The sequence below is a fragment of the Belonocnema kinseyi genome, chromosome 1 (genome assembly GCF_010883055.1).
Source record: "Belonocnema kinseyi isolate 2016_QV_RU_SX_M_011 chromosome 1, B_treatae_v1, whole genome shotgun sequence".
Classification (NCBI taxonomy): domain Eukaryota; kingdom Metazoa; phylum Arthropoda; class Insecta; order Hymenoptera; family Cynipidae; genus Belonocnema; species Belonocnema kinseyi.
In genome coordinates, this window is record NC_046657.1 from 168,304,624 (window position 1) to 168,323,606 (window position 18,983).

At 33.7% G+C, this 18,983-nt stretch overlaps 1 protein-coding gene across 1 annotated transcript in view; it reads right to left on the reverse strand.

Moving 5' to 3' along the window:
- The window catches only part of LOC117167045 (putative transcription factor SOX-15), a 98,177-nt gene extending 80,837 nt beyond the window's left edge, over nucleotides 1–17,340 (reverse strand). The window contains exons 1-2 of the mRNA XM_033351623.1: nucleotides 16,795–17,340; nucleotides 4,373–4,741 (exon numbers count right to left, since the gene is read on the reverse strand). Coding sequence (XP_033207514.1) covers nucleotides 4,373–4,533 — 161 coding nt within the window. The 5' untranslated portion in view covers nucleotides 4,534–4,741; nucleotides 16,795–17,340. The remainder of the gene's footprint in view (nucleotides 1–4,372; nucleotides 4,742–16,794) is intronic.
- Nucleotides 17,341–18,983: the final 1,643 nt, after the last annotated feature.

An 18,983-nucleotide genomic window follows, 5' to 3' on the forward strand; every position in this document is an offset into this window, starting at 1 on the left:
AAATATATGTGTCTCAATTTTTTCTAGTGTCGAATAGTCTTAGTTATTGGCCGTTGAAAAGCAGTGTACCGGTAGTGGCGTTTTGGCCGTTTAAGGGTTTATGCCCAATGATTAAAATAATGAAAACTTGAATTTTGCTACGATGGGAAATAAATTCCCACTTTTTTAAATTCAATTCTAGGTAATTTCCCGATCTTTCCAAGTTTTCTGGTCAAGTCTCCACCCTGATAATAAATTCGCTAATTTAGTTTCTAACAGTGCGATAGCATCCTTTTGAAATTGTCTTTATTTTTCATTTTGCATCTCTTTCCATGAATCTTGAAAACAAGAATCCTTCGTTGCAGCACTCGAGCAATCTAAAAATCAATTTGTGTTGAAACTGACTTAAAGATAGGGAATAAATCTCGGAGTACTTGAAAATAATTGTGTAAAATCGCCTGTTGCCGGAGGCTTATCGCGGCTCGAGCCGTCGGAATTGTATTACATCGCATTGCATATTAATAACGATATGGCAAATTAGGGATAAGTATATGTGTACCTACGATTCCGCAGTCAGGCCCCGTAATCCTGTTATTAGCGCGGCGATTAGGAGAAGATGATCTCAGAGAAAATTGCAGGGGCGTACCCCGGTGTTTGGTTAGCGTAATCGCCAATCGCCAACTCTGATACACGCAAGTCCTGGAAGGTGATGCGTTTCTCTTAACCCCTCGTTACTCTGCGTTACTTTGCGTTGTTACTCTTACCAACGCAACGTATCTCTCCTTTCTTACTCCCACGCGAATTCTACAATATTGATCTTTACTTCTTATAAATTCTCATAAATCAATTTTATGCTTGAAGATTTTGTCTCGGAATCCCATATGCCAGCCGGAGGATGCAAATGATGAAAATGAGATAATTAATAATTACTGTATTTATTATTATAAAAATATCTTGTCGTCGACGCCGCTGTTTAAAGAATTGAGGTCCTGTGCCACATTGTCCCGTGTCTCAAATTACCCCAGGTTAGAGATAATTCTGGTCAATAGTGATGCTATTCCCGTCAAAGTACTCCCCTTCAGAAACCGCAACCTTCTTCCAGCTATTCTCATAATTTAGGAAGCACTCCTTAAAGACACCTTTCAGAATAGATAAGATCTGCTTTGCCTCATTCTTTCTTATTTTTTTTACATCCTGAAATCGTGTTTCTTTTGAAGGATACATCAATTTGAGGAACAGCCAGGAATCGCAGACAGCAAGGTCATGGCTGTATGGGGGTTACCCAAGTTGCGCAAAGTGTTCAGCATTTTCTGGCGTTTCACCAGAAATTGCTGCATAAGTTGCGATGAATGGACAGGTGCGTTGTCGTGGTGAAGGTTCCACTGTCCATTAACCTAGGGACATTTTGCATTGAAGTACGACCACTTTTGAATCCCCTAACAAATCTTTCATTCAAATATTACTCATAGACTCATCGCCATAAATTTCCGAATCATAACAATGGTTTCCAAACATGAATAACCAACTTTTTGGTAAAATAATTGCACACATTTTGTTCGATGCGTTCTGTCATTCTGAAATGCTACGCGTACGTTGTTAGATGTTTACGAAACTGCGTACGTAAACCCAACCAGATCTTTTTTTTCGATACACTTAAAATTCGTACAATTTTTAACCTTTTCTTTTTTCATGCATTTTTTCTTTGATTTATTTTTTTTATTTTATCATAAGTCGCACAATTATTAACCCTACACGGATCCTGCGGGGGACAAATGTGCCCCACGCGAAATTCAATTAATTCTCCTGAGCAAATATCTCTTGATTTTTTGGTGCAGACCCTAACCATAATTCAGTTCGACTATCCTAGAGTGCGGTGAAGTGCTTGAAATTGCCGGTTGTTCGCTGTCTGTAAAGTAAGAAGGAAATGCTGAAAGCCTGGGGCACATTTGACCCCCAGAGGATCCCTTACGTTCGACGCATTCGACGTATATTTACAGTATATCATGGTATTTTCATATTTCGAATTGATTTTTTGTAATTTAAGTGAAAGTTATATGTAAAAATTAGTAAAAATGTGATATATATATATATATATATATATATATATTATAAATTCCAATAATGAATCAATTAATAAATAATGAATGAATAATTGTTTTCCTCATCCACGATGTCGAGAATACACGAACTAAAAAGTGCCGATGCTGTTACTGTAGTACTGCAGGAAAAGAGACAGAAGTTGCAACCGACCTGTGTATGACGAACATAGGGCGGTCTTATGCAACCTTTGCACCGAAGTAGATTTAGCTTATTTAATGCAATATTCAGTTCAATTTAATGTTTTTAAATTTAATTTTATTTCGAGAATTAGTTTGAAAATAAAAATAGTTTTGTAGAAAAGGCTTCTTTTTTTTTAATTCCGACGAATTTTTCCTATCCTTCACACTTACTACCCGCTTTTTCAATGAAAAAAATTTTGTCTTATTTTTTTTATCTTTATTTAAATGAAACCATTTGATTATTCATCAGAAAACAAAGAGATTGACCTATTATACATTCAAATTATTTCTAATAATAAGCATTCTGCCCCCACTTCTGATATTTCTCATTTTTTTAAATTTTCTAACTTCGAATGTTCAAATAAATATACTTTTTGGAAGGAACCTAATTATACCATACACCACCTTGAAGTGCAATTTGCCCCCTTCAAAATGACGTTTGGAAAATTTTAATTAATTAATTAGAAAAGAAATGACATGATTTTTTTCCAAAAAATGGCAAAAACACGATTTTTCGCGATTTTTATTTGTTTAAACATGTTTTTCAACATTTAAAATTCATTTAAACGGGATGTTATATACACCACTCTTTTCAACCAGTCTGAATTCAATATATTTTTGAATTATGAAAATTTGGCAACAAAATGAAAATTTATAATTTGAAATTCTAAAGAATATTATAAAATCATTAAAAATTTTTAATGTTTATGGATCAAAACGGATTTTTCTAGTCATAAGTCGGATCATTTCGATGCGTTTTTTAATGCAGATTTTAATTATCCCTTTCTTATCACAATAGCTATAACTGTTCTAAAAAAAAAATCGAAAAAAATAAAATAGTAGAAAAAAATGAATGTGGTCTATTTATTTAATACTTAGTTTTTTAATATGAACTAAAGCCACATTTTTTATTTGTTACAACAAACAATAATATGAAAAGAAATTTTAATTCAGATAATCCGTTCTTGAGATATCACAAAAAATCTGCACTTAAAATTACGAATAATCTTAGTTCAAAAGTCTTTTTAGATTTTGAACTCAGATAATTCGTCATTTTGAGTACGGATTTTTCGTGATATCACTAGAAAGGATTATCGGAATTAAGATTTATTTCCGTATGATTGTTTGCTATAAAAAATGAAAAAATATGACTTTTTTCCTATAAAAAAACTAAGTATTAACTAAAATAGAGGCCATTCTATTTTTTAAGAATATGTTTCATTTTTTTTAGTTTTTTATATTATTTCCAGAACTGTTTTAGCTATTGTAAAACAGATTTTATATTGTTAATTTTCATTAAAAAGCGCATCGAAATGAGATAACGCATGTAATGGCTATTTTCATTTCGGCCAATGGGAACACAGTTTTGAAATTGCATGAAATCCCATTAAATTATTTGATAGTAATTATAAAAAGTCTAAATAATTAATAATATAATATGTTCAGAATCTCTATCAATCATAAACAAGATAAAATGAGGAATCTGTCTGGTATTTTCACCCAGAGGGTGCTGCGCCAGACTATTTAGGGTACTGACCCAAAACTGAAAAAACTCTAAATGATAATCATGTTTTTTACTTGCATACTACTGGCCAAAAACTGACACAATATCGAGCCAGTGTTAGTACTGGAATACTGTTGACCTGCTAACCTGCCAGTATTTTTTACTAAGCCAGTACTGGGAATGCAATAAAAGGTACTTTTCATTCCCATTCAAGCTACTTTTTGGGAACCAAGCCACTAGCAGGTAAGAATAAATACTAACCGATAGTTTCTGGCCAGCATTAAGCCAGTACAAAACACAATTATGAGTTTTGCCAGTACTAGATTTTTCCTTTACAATTCCATCTGGACCGGGACGCAGCTTTCTTATTTAATACACTGGAACCTGTAATTAAGATCGGTTTCGGGAATGCCTTACAGTGGCCTTGATCCTAAATCCAGGGAATCCAAACGCAAACATTCAAGGCCGTTTGAACCATTTCGGTCGGATTTGGATGCATACTAACACGCTTTCGGTCCCGCGGTTCCCGCATCAATTCTAGTAATATCCTAAATACCGAGTTGTTAATTCCAGGTTCCAGTGTAATAAAAATAAAGAATAAAATACTTACGTATAATGGGAATATGAGGGACTGGCCTGGTCGAGGTGGGATGGGGTCGACAGGCCCTGTATGGAGTCCCTAGCTGGGGAATTTTGGGTCGCCGGTCCTCCTGGTACAGCGTGATGATAACGCTGGCACATTTCGGCCAAGTTCCACCCATGGGCATCCATATATTAACACTGCTTCGCTCTCCTTCTTTGACACAACATCCATTTCAAGCATGGAACACACCCCGATCCTCTTTTTTATCACGCGCACTTAAATCACGAGATTCAAAAATCGCCACGGATGACGTCACTCGCGAGTCACCCCCAACACTCTTGCACTTCTCAAATTCAAATAATCAAGCTCTAGTCCTCCCGAATTCTTCATTCTTCCCTAAAACAAAACAAAAACACCATTTCGATCAAGTTTTCTCAAATAAATTACCAAATTTTACTAATATGCAGGTCAATAATTTCAAAATAAAGAAACAAAAAGTCCAAGTGATCGGCCTGTGTCTTAACTAAGTTCCAAACCACAAAACTACCAATTTTAGAAACGTTTGTCCCAAACATATCAGACTATGAAATAAGGCCTAAAAATGAATTCCTACACATTAAGTCCCGAACACCAAGTCCTAAATTGTAAGGACCAAAAATAATGAGATCCCAAACACTAGTTCCAAGCTGCAAGACCCAAGCTGCAATGCTCAAAATCGTAAGTCCAAAAATAAGACCTAAAATAAAAAACCCAAAAATTACGGCTAACTTCTAATGGGCGCAAAAACGTCACAAATACGAATAAACGCTTTAAATATAACACAAAACAATACTTTGACGGAACTTTCAACAACAGCAAAAAATACATTTTCTAACAAAAGAGATTAATTTTCCAATAAATATTTAAGCTTTCAAGTCAAAAAGTCAAATATTTTAGAGAACAGTTGACTTTAAAACCCGAAAAGATTAATTTGCAACAGAATAGTTCAACTTTAAAGCAAAAGAGACGAATTTTTGGCTAAATAGTCGAATTTTTAACCTGCAATGACAAATTTTCCACCAAATAGTAGAATTTTCGAACAAAAAGAGGTAATTTCGACCGTGAACAGTTGCATTTTTAAAGAAATAGTTCAATCTTTGAGCCAAAAACACGAATTTTGCAACAGAGAGTTGAATTTGTAACCAAGAACTTTCCTACCAAAATATATGATTTTTCTACAAAATAGTTAAATTTTCGAACAAAAAAGATGACTTATTAAAAATTTAATCGAATTTTTATCAAATTAATTAAATTCCTAACAAAATAGTTGAATTTTGTAACCACCTAGTTTGAATTCTCGTCCTAAAAAGATAAATTTACAACCAAAAAGTTAAATGTTCAAGCCAAAGGAACAAATATTCAACAAAGCAGGTAAAGTTCCCACCCAATAATTTAGTTTTCAACAAAATAGTTTAATTTTCAACTAAAAACATGAATGTTCAAAAGAAAAATGAAATTTTAAGAAAGAAGTTCAATCAAGTACTTAAATTATCAATCAAAGAAGATTAGTTCTCAACGGAAAATGTAATATTTGGTATTTTAGGCAATAAAAGATTTTCATTTCATATAAAAAACAGCCAAATTTATTCAAATTGTTTGAATATCAAAAGGAAAAGGCAAATCCTCTAGAAAACAATTCAATTTGCAATGAAATTTTCTATGAAAATAATAGAATTATCAACCCGAAAAGAAAAATGTTCATCAAAATAGTTCTTTTTTGAACTAAGAACGTCAATTCATTAACCAAAAATGAAATAGTTAAATTTGCAGTTGAAAAAATTGATTTTAAACCACAAAAATAACCAATTTTCAATCAAATAATTGTATTTTCAACCAAAGAGATGGATCTTCAATTATTAAAATTAATTTTTACATTTTTAACCTAAAATGGAATATATATATTTTAATTTGAGAAAATATATTAATTTTCAAACAAAGTGATGAATTTTCAACTAAAACTATAAATCTTCAATTGAAATAGATAAATTTAAAACAAAAAAGATGAATTTTCAACTAAAATTATGAATCTTTATTAGAATAATTGAATATTCAATAAAAGGATTAATTTTCAACCAAAATAATTAATTTTTCAAATTTATTTTTAACAAAAATAAAAAAAGAATTTTTAGAATCATATTTCAATTTTTAACCAGAAATGGATCTTCAACTGATAAAATTAATTTCGAACAAGATAGTTTAATTTTAAACCAAACAGCTAAATTTTCCATCAAGAAGATCAATTTATTAGCTAAAACAACACATTTAGAAACAAAATATAAATTTGCAACCAAACTGTTGAATTTTTATATAAAAATAATGTTCTTTTTAACTAATACTGAAATAGTTAAATTTTTAGTTAAGAAAAATAATTTTCCACCAAGAATGAAAGAACTATCGAGAAAATAGTATAGTTGAATCTCTAATCAATCAAATTAATTTTACACAAAGTAGTTCAATTTCAAACAAAATAGTTGAGTTTTCAACCAAAAAAGATTAGTTCTCAATTTAAAACTTAATAGTTAGATTTTAAACTGAAAACGATCAATTTTCAATAAAAAACAGAATAATTAAATTTTCAGATGAAAAAAAAAAGAATTTTTAACAAAAAAAAAATTAATTTTGAACCAAATAGTAAAAATTTTATCAAAAACGAATGAGTTTTGAACCAAAAATACAAAAGTAGACTTCTTCAGAATAGAAAAAAAATCATTCTTTCAAACACATATTTTGTATTTTCCATACATGATGTCATATTTTGTATTAGCCCCCCCCCCCCTATTTAGAAATTTTTCCAAAAAAATTGCCACACAACCACCGTAGGATAACGTAGTTTTCAAACCGTCACTAAGTCCCGTTCAAAGATTAAGAGAGAAAAAAAATGTGGAGTTTCAAACAAATTTAAATTTTTAGCAATGGTAACAAGTTTTTATAATATGATAATTATCTTAAAAAACGAAGAACAAAATATCCCATCTTTTTATCCGAGTTCTATTTATTTTATTTTATTCTCCCTAGCATTCTAAATTTATATGGTTGGATATAAATATATAAATATATTCTATTGCACTATTTTGTGTCATTCCTTAAAATTACCATTTTTGGCAAGCAGACCTTGTATCATGTGGAATTAATTCTACAAGATCTCACCTTAATTTGACGCGCACGAAGCTCGCTGGGCGGGAACGACATTGTAACGATATGAGAATTTTTTTCAAGTCATCTTGATCCGTAAACAACGGCGATTCGCCTTTCTGGAGATTTTTTATCGCACCTCGCAATCAAAATAAGAAACGTCACTTCCTATTTGACCATATCGCTTTTTCAATGACGCTATTATTATTTAATTGCCACCTTTCAGAATTTTATTCGTCATATTTATTATTGGAAAACCTCAGAAATTTTAATTCCCCTTGACTAGGGATAGGAGTTCTAGTAAATGTGGAGATTGTGTACGATTTTTTTAGTGATAGTGATCCTTATCTATCGAAGACGATTGGTAGTCGATCGATGTCCAATTCAGGAGCTGCCAATTACCTCGCATCGCTCTTCGATCCCTTTGACCCTCGGCGATCATCATCAGTAAACTCTACGGAAACGTAGACGACGATGCAATAACTGTACTAACTATAATCCCCCAGAACAATAATTATCAATAATGACGGGCAAGATTATTCCGCATCGAATCGGTCCACGTTCTCCTGACGTAATTTCTGCTTCTTTAGAAAGAAGTGACGTTACTTCAATGATTAAAATTCCAGAAAAATAAAACAAAATCTAAATGAATGAAATAATAGTTTCAATTTTTAAAACCTTGATTTATAAAATTAATAAAGGATTTTTTATTTTCTGGTAGAGTGTCCCTCCATCGTATCCGATTTGGAGGCCACAACCTTCTTCCAGCAATCCTCCCACTTTCAGAAGCACACCTTTAAGTGTTTCGGCAGAAATTGCTAAATAAGCTGCGATAACTAGGCTCATCCCCAAATCATGGATCAAAATTTCCGAAACAATTGTTTCTGAAATCTCGAGATCTTCCTCGATCTCTTTCAATGTTAAATAACGATTTCCACCAATCATAACTTGCACTTGTTTCAAATTTTGAGTTAAATTAACCGTTTAAAGCCTGTCAGAGTATGGGTCACTTTCCACTGAAGTATGGCTACTTTTAATTCGCCTAAGTCTTTGTTTAATTTGTGTAACACTTGTAGACTTATCACGATATATTTTTCGAATCATAAGGATAGTTTCCGAACTTCAAGGGTCAAGTTTTTGTCAAAATTTAATGCGAAATCTTTTATCGATGCGATCCGTCATCCTGAAATATGTCGCGTACGTGCTCATTTACATCACTACGTACACTAGCCGACTAAAGATTTGGATGTGGCCTTACAGAGTAATAATATTAAAAATCAAAATAAAAGTAATATGATTGTAATTTTTTACTTGCGGCGTCGCACTTACGAATTTGACCTTACTGTTTGAGACATCAAACTTGTTAAGGCATTTGGAAATTAAGAAAAAGATTCTAAAAATGTTTCAGAACTGAACTTACAAGACTTTTTTGTTCATTTAACAAAATCAAGTAAAAATTAACACTTTGGTTTTAAAAGACAATTTAGTTTCAAGAATATGAACAAAAAAGTTTTTTTGGTTAGGCAAAAAAATGCTTGAAATTTTTATAACAGAAAATATTTAGCCTGAAATTGATAACATTTTCTCTGAATTTAGTTAAAATTCATTTTAAGATAATAATTCACTAAATAATACATCATTCAGGACAAGCTAATTTTGCAACCACAAATTGCAGAATACTAAGTTTGAAATTGTCAGAATTAAAGCATAAACAGAAAATAACTTTGATTAGCAAGCATTCAATTTAATTCGAAAATTAGGAATTAGTTTTTCTATTTTATTTTCGCTAAATTAAAAAAAAATTGTTTCAACCAACAAAAAACTTTGTTTGCCCAAATACCAACAAAATAATTGCGCCAATTAAAAAAAAATGGGTTCCCTTTTAAAAACTTGAACAATTTAATGTTTAGAGCATCTTAAAATAAAGAATGTTATATTTCTGGCATATAGTTTTAAACATAATTAATGGTCTTAAATAAACTAAAATATAACTTTTTAACTGAGAAGCTTTAAAAGTTTATTTATTTCAGATTTTAAAGGGTTTAACAAGTCAAGCCTTGTCGAAATATATTTTCACAACAGAATACGATAAATTACAATAAAAACATTGCAGAATAATATAAAACCTGTACATTTTAGTATAAATTTGCAATCAAATGTAGATATTCGTGAAAGTATCCGAATTACATAGAAAAAATCGTTTTTCTAGTAAATCTTCTGCAATTATTATATTATATTATAGAATAACAAAAAAGATCTGATTAAAATTATAATTATTTGATATAATACAAACAATTATACAAAATTTGCAGGCTCTGTCTAGGAGAGTGGGCTTCTAAGTTTTTTAGTTGTGTTAACTTCAGATTTAATAATAAAAGTTTAACATTTCGTTTGTGAAATTACCTTAGATGTCATTTTTTTATCATGAAAAAAAATTTGGTTTCTAATTTCAAAATTTTGAATTTGGCCTTTTTTGAGCAAATTATAGACGCAATTGTTTTTAATTTTCGAATTCTATATTATTATTCACCACCAGAAACTACATACAAAAAGTTCAACATGATTTTTTGGCGCGTAGAAAAATTCAAAACAAAATTCAAAATTTCAAACCCATACAAGGAACAGAAGATGTTATCCGATCAAACTAAAATTTGTAGGTCTTACTAGACTATTGGGTAAATACAACTTTAACTCATTATTATAATCTACTACTCGAAAAAACGGCCAGATCTTAACAAATTATTATATTTTTATAAAAACTACTACTTTCATTTGCGGTATTTTATTGAGGAAATGTGCGAAAATAGCCTGGGTTGGCCCCGGTAATTTATACAGTATATTTTGGAAAATAATTAAACTCGTAAAAATTTTGTTCAGGTATATATTAATAATTTTGTATCTAAATTATTAAACATTATTAAATTATTTTACAGATGAATATTGATTTTAGGAAAAAAGTAATATTTAAAATATTAGAGTACTTATAAAAATATAATTCTTATAATTACATTCTTATCTTACTTAACATTTTTCAGTATTCAGTCACCCCCTACTTCAATTTTCACGCTGATTGTTTATAAAAATATCTTCAGAAAAAATATTTTTAATACAATTTTAACAAGAGTGGGTTAATAACAGTTGGGGTTGACAAAACATTTCTGAAAAATTGCTTTAAAACTCAAAACAAAAATGCAGAAGCACGCTATCAAAGAAAAAGATACTTTTGAGACAAACAAAATTGATTTGGTTTCTGAACCAGCATGCATCGCTTCATACATAATCATTAATGGCTTGTTGATTAATGAATTTATAATTATCCACAGAAATTCATGCACAATATAACTCCAATGACAGAAAATAGCGAAATTTCCAAAAGTGTTCAGAAAAACAGAGAAAACTGCGTGATCCCTAAAGGTTCCTTTCTAACTCTTTCTAGTTTCACTGTCCTGCGATCGTTCAGATAAACACTTAAATATCTAAACACATATCAGCCCAAATCACAATTTAAAAACAAGAAGGTATAACTTTCATAGTACATTTTTCCAGGTAATGATATACGACACTCCGGCATTCCTGACTTTCATGCATCCATCCATGTAATGACATCCACCGTTCGACGCAATGTCTATCACTTATCGATCTGGCATCGTGATTATTATTGCGTTATGTCTTGCCACGATTAAGACCTCCTTGATTCCATGCAAACATACCTGCGACTTCAACAAACACACACCAACAATCTCTAACTCCAACCAAACTCTTCGTTCTCGAGCTTTGTTGATGGAAAACAATGTGCCAACAACAACAACAACAACAACAAGACAATCGAGTCGGACAATATTTGAAAAAACCAGGGTCATAGAACCCGTTCACTCTGACTCAGAAGTCCGAGCGCATACATCGAGAAGAAAGAAATTTAATTGAAACCCCGCTGATTCATTTTTTGAAACTAATGAAGTGATTAGAATCGATGTTTCACAGTTTGCAGATTATAATTTGCTTGATTTTTTCGAAGCTGATTCAGATAAAGATAGGGTATTGAAATACGATCTGAATAGTATCCGAGACTGCATAAAACGTATAAGTATGGACTGTAGACCACCGTTCTTAGCCACATATGCCATTCAGCTCGGGCGGCTTATCTCGGCTTCAAGACCGTTTTCCACGGGTGATCGACGATGGAACACGAGCGATCGATGAAAAACGAGGTAAGAGCCAATTCCTTCGCGCGCGATATGATTAAGAAGGAATATTAAGTCTGCCTAAGAAAATATTTCAAAGCAAGCACAACCATAATCAGCATATTAACAACGATTCGATTTTGTTCCCCTTGAGGACGTTGGAACCATTCATTTAATCCCTCAACATATCAATATCCTTCTTATAAAATTATCTCGCCACTTTCTCGAGAAGTACCCTCTCTAACTGCCCGACAAACTCCCATAACTGCCCGTCTACCTTTCCTAAATGTCCCAAACAATAAAATAGACATTATGTTGACCTATGTTTTTAAAAAGATCGCACAATATTGTGTTAAATTTACTATCACAACCAAAAATATTCAAACAAATTTCTTACATTATTTTTGCTTGGGAAAGATGGCACAATATTCCACCCAACATACTTTAACTAAAAAGTTACGCTTTTGTACTTACATTGTTTTAGGAAAATAGAATCTCGTACTGGATATACTACCAGGAATAAAAGCATTGGCCCAATTTACAGGTCTTCACAATGTTTCAGTCTTAAATTTTAAACCTGAAAAGTTGAACTTAAATTGCATGTCCTCAGATTTTAATCATTCCGGAAACAAGTATTCAAAATTGTACATTCAAATTTGAAACGATTTAGATTGAACAATTAAAAACGAAGAGATGTAAGAATTAACATTTTTAAATGGAAGCTTTGAAGACTGAATAATTTTACATTTTGGACGGGGAACTTAAATCAATTTAAAATGAGGTAGGAGGGAGATGGCACGCTTGAGATGGCAGTAGGCTTTGGATAAAGTCAATTTAAATATATTAAATCACGCATAATTTTTTTATTGGTTAAACATGTTTCTTTGAAGTTTAAGGAAATATGTTTAACACTAATGAACACAAATTTATACTAGATTAAAAATGTTTGAATTCACTTTATCTAAAACTTACTCCTGTCCTAAATGTACCATATCTCCTCTATTAAAGACTAGTACTCTATTAAAAACTAGTTGGAGCTTCAAATGCCACGATTTTTGAAAATCGTCTTTGGATAGCGACTAAAGTTCAATTTTTGAATTAACAAGAAAATAATAATAATAATAAAAACTTACTCCAGGGATATGGGAAAGCTGAATAAGAATAAAAAAGTTTGCATGCAAACAAATTATTCTGTTCTGGGAAAATAAAGATTCGGTGCGAAGGTATTGCACTGTGACAGACGATTTTCCACTAAAAGTTGTGTAAAAAGCAGAAAGGTATAAGTTTCTTCATAAATAAACGATAATAATTTTAAGAAATATAATTCCTGATCGCAAAGCAAAAACCCAAGTGAAAAAAATCTGATAAAAGTCGTTTCTAAAAAATGAAGATTTAATATTTTAGGAGGGAATTGAATTGGTACTTTGATGATGAAAGAAGTAGCAAGTTGTTTTATTTGAAGACTTTTCCTTGGAGAAGAAAATTATTTTATTATTGTACTGATTTAAAAAAACTCTCATCAAGAGAAAGTTGGTCACTAAAAGGTGAAAACGGTAAAGAGGTTAGTTAATTAAGAAAATAAGATGGGAGGCAAGTATAGAAGCAGCAATCTGGTTTTGATTACCAATATTTTCATTACTATATTAAAAATAAGCTTTTGAAAACATCCTTTTAACATAAAATCTATTACATTTTTGAAGAAATTTCTATGCAAAAAAAGCCCATTTTAGGAAAAATGTTGGGTACCTACTTCTGTACTGCAACCCTTCATTTATTAAACTTTTAATTTGAAATTTAAGGTGACATTCTTTCATAAAAGGTTATTATTGATCATTATTACTATTAAAATATTTGGATTTCAAACACTTTAAATTTATAAATCTTGAAGCCTTCAAAGCTTTATCTATGCTTTTTTACATTTTCGTTCTAATGAGAGACAGAATAAACGATTTTTTACAAATTCTGTAGTTTGAAGGGACGATAACTTCCGAAAGAATTTATGGGATTGGATTGGAATTTAGCATACTTTTTCAGAGCCCAACAGGAACTTTTTTTCTTTTTAATGTAGAGTCAAAACAAATGCAACAATCTCTTTAAATTTAGATCTTTCCTAGCTGAGATCGTGGCGAACAGATTTTTTTTAGTGTAAAATAAAGAATTAGTAGTGAAAACTCATTATTGTTCATAGGCCTTTGGAATCACGCATTATAAATTGAATAATTTCATACTTGGTAATGGTACAAATTACACTATTCAAACAGAAAAGAATTTCAAATCGATCTCATTAAAAATTTATTAATTTCATGTGGTATCAATTTATACCTTAACTAGAGAGCAGTTGCGCGGGGGCCGAAGCCCCCCTTATATGATTAATATTAACTTTTCCGCTTTTGATTAAAAGAATAGTAGATTTTAAAATCGAGCTATTGGATGGACACTAATTGGGGACGTTGGTGGATTTTCCCCTTTCGAAAAGTCATCGTCTATCTCGGCGCTTACTTAGCACGCCCACGAAGTCTCGTCTTTCCTTTATAAGATCGGCTTAACAGAGAGAGAATTTCTCGCTTATTATCCTTTCCTTCGATTTCCTACAAAAATCCGTATAGCGTCGTCTCCATGTAAGTTCCACGAGTGACTCATGCACAATGGGCCTTGCAACGGGCAAGCGACGCGTGATTTACAGCTCATTACCGATTTCATACGTGACATTACATCGAGCGATCTGCGATGCCTTTCGTTCGAAAAAATAACAGCCTGATAGATATGCCTATGAAGGATGAGCACTGACTCCACTCGGGACAAGGAAACACAATTTAGAGACACATAATTTAGGTGCGGCCTTAGGCCAATTATTAAAATGATTCCGAAGTCCCACGGTCGGTAAAATAGATTTAAAGGATCAAATTGATAGAAGACAAATGGGATGAATCGAATTCGAGAAACTTGTCTATTTTCCCAGATTTGTTGAGACTAGAAGTAGTGCCTAATTGGGCAATCTGGAATGCATCAAGAATAGAGGTCGGTGATTTCCTAATTCAAACTCGCATATAGATGTACAATAAACATCTAAAGTTGCACAAGGGAATTAATTGTTAACTACGGTTTGATTTAACGAGGAGGCAAAGTGCGACGGAAAAGAAAACCTCATCGTCCCTGCGTGTCAGATTGGCTGAACCGACGTCATCGTCAATGTCGTCGAATACACAAAAAGCCGCTCGCTTCTTCCTTTGTGTTTTCGTCTTCCGTTATATACAAGACATGGTCTCCTCCACTTCCTTTCCTCAGGAATTTCGATTACATTATCGTTTTCAAAACTCTAAAAATGAGATCTTTTGTCCTTTTCCAAACTAGAATTTAACTGATCAATCTAGTCTAACTATGTCTGAAAAGAAAGTTCTGATCAAGAGAATGCCTTGTAAAAGCAGATACCACAGAATCAATTCATCTTGAATATGGTTTTCACAATATCATAGTTACCCCGCATTCAGAACAGTTATCAACTCCAGCAAAACCTTTATAAATTCGTGACTCGCATTTCATCATCAGTCAAGTCAAGTATTCAACCAGGTCGACACATCAGTCATAAATCTTGGATTTGTCAGTCTTCCCAATTAGAACCAGTAGCCTGATTCTCTTCTGGTCCCGACAAGAAGGCAGGATATTTTCAGGACAGAAAGATGATCTGCGATCTGGGATCAAGGATGGAATCATAGTGAAGATTCGAAGAGACAGTTACGCATAAAGATCGTCTTAACCTCGATGCCTGCCACCTCGCACGGAAATGTCAGACGACGTGCACGAAGAACGAGGTAAGGTATCCGCTACAACGGCGACGGCGGCAACAACATCGGCAGCCGTCGCTCGCGTGGGAGTGTGACATAATAACGTCGATCTTGCTGTACTGATCACCGGTTCGCCAATCGCTGTCCTTCGCTTGCCAAAGAGAGAATATTATATTACAGAATTAGAATTTTTCAAAGGGGCTAGCGAAAGCTGCTGAAGTTGGAATTTGGAACGGAAAGTTCTGCTAAAATTGGAAGTTGGATCAAAAAGTTTGGTAGAAGTTGGAACCTGTTTGTTCAAGAGATTTGCTTTAGTTTGCTTATTTTATTTATCATATTACTACTTCGTGACTTCATCCGTTCGATATGACTACTTTGAAATAGAAAAATCTGAAGGTGGAGACGATGCGCGGTATGAGAGTCAATATTCAACTAAGAATTCTTAATAAATTAGTTTAATGATCTTGGAATTAGTTAAACTGGGTCAGTATTTCACTAACTAATTGTTAAAACCCTCAAGTCTGACCAATAGAGGATGGCAAACCAATCAATGGTTAAAGTGGAGTCAGATTTCCTGTGAAGTTATCAATTTCAGAGGAAGGTGAGTAAACTGGCTCTCGAGCCTAATCGGATCTACAAATCCAATCACCAAGAAAGATTTAAAGGTCGGTATCGCACTGAAGATGTTTCTAATAACACTGCAGTCTGGTAGCTCGTACGATAACCAAGCATCTTCTAATTCCTTAGCCGATCTTATTCCTGCAAATAAGGACGTAGAACTGTTGTAACAATTTGAGAAATTTTTTGTGATCTTATAGAGAATTGCACATTTTCCAAAACCCACTTTGATGGTAGTGTAAAGATCTGGACACATAGGTACAGCCCAGCAGATGTGCTAACCGAATACGTAGTATAGTATATGGAACTGGAGATTAGATATACTTAAAAGGTTCTAAGGAAATCATTAGGATTTCATTATTTATATCAATGTCCTTTGGAGAGAGATTAAGCTTTTAAGGATGTTTTGAGGAAATCTTAAAGATATTAAATCTCAGCGTGCTGTATCTAAAACTTTAATATCCTAACGGATTTGCTGTACTGGTACTGTTATGACAACATCCAAAACGAATGGACATGTCTTAGCCAACATAAGGATATCCCTAGGAGTTTAGTGTACTTTGAACAAACACTAGACTCCTAAGGACATTAGTGCTGCAGCTGATCTGAAGGGATGACAACACGATTCCACAAGCTAGGACCTAACATAGAGATACTACGCCCAAGGAACTTTAAATTTGTGTGAAATTTAGCTTACCGTTTGTCGGTGGAGGTAGGAGTCATCTCCGATGACCGTCTCGAGGACCTGGGTCTTCAGTCAGTCACCAATCCTGTAGTGGCAAGTCGATTCAAGCCTGATCAGTCGTCACACAACACCATCACCAAAAGTTCATGTCCGTTGATTTTCACACAAGAAACACGCAAATCATCCAAACCCGGACGTCACAGAGTCTACACGTCTGACACTCGTGGGCGGACCTGCAGGCAAACTAGGATCGAGCACCGCAGCATATACCTTAATAGCTATTTTTCGCGGAGTTTTTCGCTCACTCTCACAACGACCATCTCGTCCCGCAACGTGATTCGGTCCTTTTTCCTCTGCCGGTGATTTCTTCGGACACCGGGTGTCACGTGCGTGGTGCGATTCGCGAAACCGAGGCAAAAAGCTGGCGCGAGCGCGTGCGTACACCTAGGAGGGAACGGTGCGATTGCAAGAACCTCGGAGCTCTGCGTGCTGCCTGCTGCGTGTTTCGTGGTGCACGACTCGGGCGGACTGAGCGCCTTGAGGTGAACGGAGGTGACTTGCGACTCGCGATCGGCGAACCACGCCAATCCACTGTGGAACCGAGTGCGGGCGGGAGACGGCGCCCCTTGTGCTTGCCTTGTGGATCCGCCTGTACCGATTCCATGTGCACCGCACAAACACACATGCAAGACAGAGAAACGATAGGCAGAATCGACTAAATCTGCGCTCGCGACTGTTCAAATAAATTGCCGATCAGATTCGTTAAACGGAGCACTGTCGTCGATCTTCCCCAACCTACAACGTTTTCTCAAGGACACTTACATTCTGAGGTCTCACGAAAAGTCTTCTTGGAATACTGTCACACTTTTGATTTCTTGAACCTCGCTGAGGTAGAGTGTTTTTTTCAAATCTGAGGAACGATTAACTATACGAACCAGGAATCTTCTCTTAACTAAAACGCTTTTGAAGTTTTTTTTCTGTTTAGCTGATACATTAACTGAGATTTTGTGAGCTAGAGGATACAAAGAGCGGACTGGTCTGGTTTTCTGGGTGGGATTCCACCCGCACCCTTCTAAGTACGGCGCGCCTTAGAGTACTTGATTCGAACGATTTTCTTCAAAATTTCGTTTAAAATAAACTAAACGTGAAGTTTCACTCATTAATAACGAAATAAACGACTTTTATTATTATTTCTTGCTAATTAGCTTTCGTGCATTTCTGCTTTTTTTAAAACCAACAACCTTCAGCTAAGCCTTTGCAATTTTTTGGTTCTCTAAGTAAACTGAAAATCTCTGGTTGACAAATGCTTTAAAAATTCTTTTTCTGCCACCCACGGAATTAGTTCCAATGAATAAGACGACAAATTATGCGTGATAAATTGCAGCCAAATCGTTTCATATTTACTGCATTCACCAACTACTTGACGATTTCCATTTGATTAACATGGTGAGAATGAACAAAAATGAAAAATTACAATCTGAACTTTCTCATTTTCACCTAAATCTTTTATGCAAGGAGAACCGAAACCTTATTTCAAAGCCATCCTTAAAAAAATATATGAAGGAACTGATTACTTTGGCAATTGGAACGAATACTATTGTTCGCTCAACATAATTTAAAAAAAAAAAGAGATCTCATACTGTCTTTCTTTGTGCCCTCTAAATCGTGTACGTACCCAAGTAAAAATGCTTCGACTTGAGTACGACTTGGTTATGCCTTGAGTTCGTCTCCAAGACATCGATGTCTGGCTGCGTCTCAAAACTGAGTCGAGACATAGGCCTTCGTCTTACTTTTAGGGCCATGACAGATAAAATGGCGTTTACTTTTCTTAAGTCGAGCCTTGTCTTGGCTAAGACGACGTTTACTTGATTTATAGTATAAAAATATACAAGATTGTTTAACCATTAATAAAGATTAGCTTTTATGAGTGTTAGAAATAATTTGCTTGTTAGGGCAGGTATACGCTCGAAGTTATAAAACGCACGTGTTTTGGAGTCATAAAAATACGACTCAAGAGATAAGTTTACGTCTTCAAAACATAAAAATTTGTCTCCAAGACATAAATTGAAGTCTGACTCCATCTCAAAACTCAGACATGCTCAAGTCGAACTTTTCGACTTCAGAATGTCTTGATTGGGGACAGTTCAAGTCGAGCTCCAGTCGAAGCATTTTTATTCGGGTAAATGACTTTCTACTTCAAA